At 40.4% G+C, this 6,385-nt stretch overlaps 1 protein-coding gene across 4 annotated transcripts in view; it reads left to right on the top strand.

Moving 5' to 3' along the window:
- ABCB10 (ATP binding cassette subfamily B member 10) overlaps positions 1–2,285 on the top strand; it is a 33,528-nt gene extending 31,243 nt beyond the window's left edge. For 3 of the 4 annotated variants that reach the window (XM_082407063.1, XM_082407065.1, XM_082407066.1), the window contains one exon: positions 364–2,285. In XM_082407063.1, the coding sequence (XP_082263189.1) occupies positions 364–595 (232 nt within the window). In that variant the 3' untranslated portion in view covers positions 596–2,285. The remainder of the gene's footprint in view (positions 1–363) is intronic. The other variant, XM_082407064.1, reaches the window with a different exon arrangement.
- The last annotated feature ends 4,100 nt before the right edge of the window (positions 2,286–6,385 follow it).

The following is a 6,385-nucleotide window of genomic DNA, read 5'->3' on the forward strand; positions in this document are numbered from 1 at the left end:
AAGTCACGGGGTCTGAATTAATCATGACAGTTGGGAGGCAGTGAGCAGGCTGAGTCATGAGTTGAGGGTTCTAGTTCCAATTCAGACATTTGTGATGAATCCCTGATCACCAATCAGCAACTGTGCAAAATGCTTTTAACTTACATGGCAGTAGTTCTATGGAGATCAAGGGTCCAAAGCTTCTTTTTTTTTACAGTAACTTTATAATATAAAATATAGATAGTTGACCCAAGAAGTTGCAATTTTGATCATAGTGAAAATTGGCTGCTAATGAGGGGCCAGTGTACGTGTACCAGGAAATACACGCGTGAACAGTGTGCGTGGCCCTGACGTCTTTGCTTTCCTGTGGGCTCTCCTATTTAGTGCACTGGACGCTGAAAACGAGTATCTCGTTCAGCAAGCTCTGGATCGACTGATGGAAGGAAGGACGGTGTTCATCATCGCCCATCGTCTGTCCACCATTAAGAATGCCAATATGGTAGCTGTCCTTGACCAGGGGAAGATCACCGAGTGTGGGAAACACGAAGAACTGCTTTCGAAACCAGACGGGATATACAGGAAATTAATGAATAAACAGAGTTTTATTTCAGCATAAAGAAGCAATTATTGGTAAACTTAATATGAGACACTTTAAAGCAAAGCAGCACTGCAGGAAAAAAAATTTTTAAAAACCCAGGCTGTATGAAATCTGTAAATCATACTTCAAGTTATTTGAAATCTGCCTATTTTTTCCAAAGATTGTAAAATATTGTTTTGAGATCGACCTGTTCTCAAGACCTTTTTATTCAGAGTTTTAATAATTGTAACTTTCTAAATGTCAAGCTCACTGAAGTTATTTTCAGGTTTTGTACTTTTATCTTGGAATATTTTGATTAATATAGCCTGGCACCTCACTTTCTTTTATCTGCTGTTATAAATTGAAGCTATTGTCAAATGACAACTTTTAAAAGGGAATTATAAATAAAGAGCCTAATTATTTTAGGCCACTTTACCAATCACTGTGTAATCTCTTGGTAGTACTCTACCTACTTTGGGTATCATTTTACTAGGTAGCATAATAGAAGGTGAAAATCTAACCCTTTATTTTATCCTGATAATCTCATAAAGCAAACCTGACATATATATATATATATATATATATGTATCTATATATATATATATATATATGTATATATATATACACACACACACAGAAATCGTTAACGTCACATGGCGAGGAGGGATCATGTATATTCCCCATCTCCTCTGTCTTCAGAGGTGTGAAAGTTCAGGGACATGTGTTCCTCTGGGCTGAGACTGTGTTTGGATGTGTGCATTTGCAACATTTTTGGCACATGAGAACCTGATGAGTTGTGAAAAGGGAAGAGGCCCCATCCTTTGAATATAAGAACTTCTGATTTCATTATTTACATATTTGTTTCTGTGAATTTGGGAAGCCAGGCATGAACTGCCAGGTATTATCAAGAAGGATGTAAAAATGAATTTTACACTTATGTTGTCTGAGGCATGTGTCTTGAAAATTATTTTTTAAGAGTTTATAACTCCTAGCCAAATTTTACAGGTTTTTGTCGGTTACTTAGTTTTGAAATTTCATTAAATGAGGCTAAATTCCAAAATTATTAATATAACTATAATGTTCAACCTTAAAACATTTGAAGGAAGCTTATATGTTCTTGCTATTCTGCAGAAGACCAAGAAACCTTAAGAGCTTGTCACTCTTCTGAAAAGAGGACATAACTAACCATCTTTCTTTTATTTGTGGTTATAGTTTTGTTCACCTAAATTTCTGAAAATTCCTCAAGCAATGCTGACGCCATTGGATTTGTTGTATTTCATATCAGCACCATTAATTTGCTGTTGCCTCAAGAAAAAGTACTTTTCTACATTGATAATGCCAGAACCTAAGAAGTAACAATGTTGATGTGATTAAAATGGAAGTTTTCTCGTGTCCTAAGTATGGATTAGTTTCCTGATTATACTGGAAGAAACCACTATTTCATGATAAGCGTGGAATATTACATTTCATTCTATGTAAGGGAATTTATTAATGAATAAAATGAATTCAGTGAATGAATGAACTCAGTCTTCTTTGAATTAGTAAACAGTACATCTGTGACAGTCATCTTAACAAGCTTTACTTGTTTTCTTCATGGTTTACTACTATGGTATAGTTCTCAGAAAGCAAACAAATACAATCACAAGGTTGGATCTGAGGGAAATCTCTTTGTGCCATAGAAATAGTTACAAAATTGAATTTGATCATTATATTTTATTTTCTCATACAAGGTGTTTAATTGTGTCTTGGGTAACATTTTATATCATGGATTAAAATTCAAGCAGATTACATTTATTGTGCACTTTATTTCTATTATTATTACAGATGCAGCTTAATTGTCACTTGCCACTCACTGATAGGTTTTTGATACGAGTCTGCAAGCTATTGATTTATTATGGTCTCTGTGCAGTCAAACCTCTCCGCTAACGATGATCTGTATCTGCAGCCGCTCCCCAGTGCTAACATCACCACCTCAGCTCCACCTCAGATCATCAGGCATTAGATTCTCATAAGGAGCGTGCCAGCTAGATCCCTCGCATGTGCAGTTCACAGTAGGGTTCGCGCTCCTGTGAGAATCTAATGCTGCCGCTGATCTGATAGGAGGCGGAGCTCAGGTGGTAATGCGAGCGATGGGAAGCGGCTGTGAATACAGATGAAGCTTCGCTCGCTCACCCACCGCTCATCTCCTGCTGTGCGGCCTGGTTCCTAACAGGCCACAGACTGGTAGCCATCTAGTAGATAAGCAAAACGAAATTTAAATCACGTGAAAGCCTCCACGTGAAGATAAAATGTCACATCAGTGAGCTTAGTGTTTTGTTGTCTGCTCTCCCAGGCTCCTCTCTGTGCAAGGTCTCTGACCTTGGACCTGACTGGTTCCCAGGAAATAATCACAGATTAAACCATTACAGGCTGTACCCTGTATATGTACTTTTATAAAGTAGGGCTCCGTTTAGGGAAATCCATTTTATTCCATAAAAGTGCCAAAGCTGTTAGAAAATAAATGAAAACAAATGTAAATTGTTGTAAAACATTAAGTATATTAATGAAAGAAGTATATGGAAACTGCATTGTAAATGTTCATTTGAGGGTGTTTTTGTACGTTTTTACATCTGAGGCATCATGGAGCTTAGCTGGTAATCTCCATTCAACTCATTCAATAAACATTTATGGAACATCTTCTATTTTGTTAGGTCCTGTGCTAGGTGCTGGCTGAGGCTCCCTCATGAAGCTGGCACAGGGGTCCACAAGCTGTGACCTGCTACCTGTTTTGTATGGCCTGCAAAGCTAAGGATGGTTTTTACAGTTTTAAATGGTTAAAAAAATTCATAATACATGAAAGGTACATGAAATTCAAATTTCAGTGTCCATAAGTAGAATTTTATTGGAACACAGCCATACTCACTCAGGGCAACAGACAGCAAGCTGGAGATTCTTCCTCTCTGGCCCTTGACAGAAAAAGTTTGCAGCCTCCAGAACTGGGGAAAACAACACACATTCTTCACTGCTTGAAGAACGTTTAAACTATGCTGACATTTAGAGTTATCTCAAGAAGTTCCATTGCCACTAGATGGGGGCCTTGGAAATGATTGGGCCTGGATAATTTCCATGATGAGTTCTTCATTGTACCCCTGCCTTTCCATTTGAAGAGGGTCATAATTACTGTGTTGCTGAGAATGGAATTCTGATAGTTCTACTGCATCTGCAGGAAATAATCCTGGCTGCTTTCCTGTTGTTGACTGAAGGGATGAGTCCCACATCAATCAGTTTGGTCTTAACAGAATGGGCTGTGTCTTAGGAAGGCTGGACAGAGGGAGGCACACCTAGGCTGAGAATCTTACACACATGCTGCCCTTGTGGGGTATCTTTCTTTTTATCTTAAACAAAAATGGGCTTATATTGGACATACTAATTTTTAACCAACCTGCTTTTTTTATTTGATAATATCTTCCTACATCTGCAAGTATTCATTACACACATCCACATGTATTCTTTTTAACCATATAGCATTCTATAATGTGAGTATACTAGAAATCTATTGTTGGACATTTATCTTACTTGCTGTATTCTTTGCTGTCATAAACAACATTACCTATATATCTTTGTTTTCTTTGATTTTTTTCCAGACAAATTTCTAAAAGTGAAATGGCTAAGTTTAAAGAGCATATACAAATTATAAGGCTTTTTGATAGATTGTCCTCACAAAAGACTACTAATTCATAATCCCACCAGGAGGCTATACAGTAGGGCCTCTTTCTCCACAGTCTTTTCAACATGAGCTATTTTCATTTTTTAAAACATTCCTGCTAGTTCAACAGGCAAACAATGCTGATGGGTGGTTTAACTTGCATTTCTTTAATTACTAGTGAAGTTTAAGACCTTTTCATGTGTTTTTTGTCATTTTTAGTCTTTGATCTAGTGCTACTTCATGCCCTTCATACATTTCCATTTTTTTCTATTGGGGTAGCTTGCATTCTCTTACTGATTTTCTTTAAAGTTTACTATTTTATTATAAATATTTTTTCTTCAGATTTTTTGTGTTTTTTTGACATCCACAAATGTAATGGTATCTCTATTCTCTAATTCTCACAAGTGGGCACTATTAGTAGTTTATCAGAGGCTCAAAAAGGTGACACAGATAGTAGATAGCAGAGGTGGGATTTGAAACAAGTCCCATTTAATTCCAGAGTCTATATACTCTGTCAGTTACTACACAGTAGTTATCAAAATGTCCCAAGACAGCTGTCTCAATAACACTTGGGAATGTAAATGTTAGAAATGCAGATTCTCAAGCCTCAGCCCAACGAGTCAGACACCGAGGTGGGGCTCAGCCGTGTAGCTTAGCCAGCCCTCCAGGTGGTGCTGGTGCCCACTTAGGCTGGAGCGCCACTGCACTACACTACCCTTCCTTCTGGATTTCTAGAGTAAGTGGCTGCACTAGCTTCAACGAGGGAGAAAGATAAACAGGGAAATGGCAGCACTGGGGAAGGATAAAGACGCCCTCGGCTGCCCCAAGGCGAATGTGCTGAGTATCTTCTGTTCCACGTGCCTCCTCCACTCTATCCTCCAGGAGGCCGGCCTCCAGACTGTCCTAGTGTCCTCCTCCCTCACACACTGGCCTCTTTGAACTGAGGTCACGATACGAACACTCCCAGTCCCCTTCTTTCTGGATTCCCATGAGTTGGCTGCAACTCCTGACCCAAAGCCACGGCTCTGGCAGGTGGCCCTATTTCTCAGGTTCTGGTGACCCCCTCCTTTCTTGGCCCATCTGCTGTTAGGAGCCTCAAGGCTTTACACAATCCCTAATAGTCCTTTTGGTTTTTTTTTCATTTATTTATTTATTTTATTTTTGGCTGCATTGGGTCTTTGTTGCTGTGCACGGGCTTTCTCTAGTTGCGGCGAGCGGGGGCTACTCTTCATTGCAGTGCACGGGCTTCTCACTGTGGTGGCTTCTCTTGTTTTGGAGCATGGGCTCTAGGCACTCAGGCTTCAGTAGTTGTGGCATGAGGGCTCAGTAGTTGTGGTGCACGGGCTTAGTTGCTCCGCGGCATGTGGGATCTTCCCAGACCAGGGCTCGAACCCGCGTCCCCTGAATTGGCAGGCGTATTCTTAACCACTGCGCCACCAGGGAACTCCCCCTACTAGTCCTTTATTAAACTCTACCCAGCTTGAGGGTGCTATCTATTTCCTCTGGGATCTTGTTTGATAGAGTTTACAAGGCCCTTCCTGGGCCCTCATTTCTCCAGTCTCCTCTACTTTTACTCACTTGTCATTGGTTGGTTTGTCTGAAGTCCCTGGAATGCACCAAGCTCTTTGCTGCTTCAGGACCTTTGCCTGAGGATCCACTGCTTCAAACACTCTTCCCCCTCTTCTTTGCCTGGCTGACCGCACGTCTCAGCATAGACGGCCTTTTCTCTCAGAGGCCTTGTAGATCTTCTTCCAAAATCAGGTACCCCAGTCATTCTCTGTCAGACATCCTGCTCTTTTCTTTCATAGTACACATCTCAACTTGTAGTTGCGTAAATAAATTTGTGTCCATTTGTTCAGTATCTGTCCTTCTCACTGGGCTGTGACTCCATGAGGGCAGGGCCCTTGGCTGCTTTGTTTACCGTTATAAACCTCAGCACTTAGCGCATAGTCTGGCACGCGGTGTGTACTCAATAAATCCAGAATGAATGAGTGACTGTCTATTCGCCATCCTTCCTTAGTCATACATCTGGACTCCAGGGAAGTTCCTTTGAGCACAAAGGTGCTGGTGAGTCGTTCCAACCCCTGCAAATAGCAACTTTTATAACTGGCTGGTGGACAAACCACTAACCAGACCCACAAAGC

Source organism: Balaenoptera borealis (assembly GCF_965194805.1).
Source record: "Balaenoptera borealis genome assembly, chromosome: 10".
Classification (NCBI taxonomy): domain Eukaryota; kingdom Metazoa; phylum Chordata; class Mammalia; order Artiodactyla; family Balaenopteridae; genus Balaenoptera; species Balaenoptera borealis.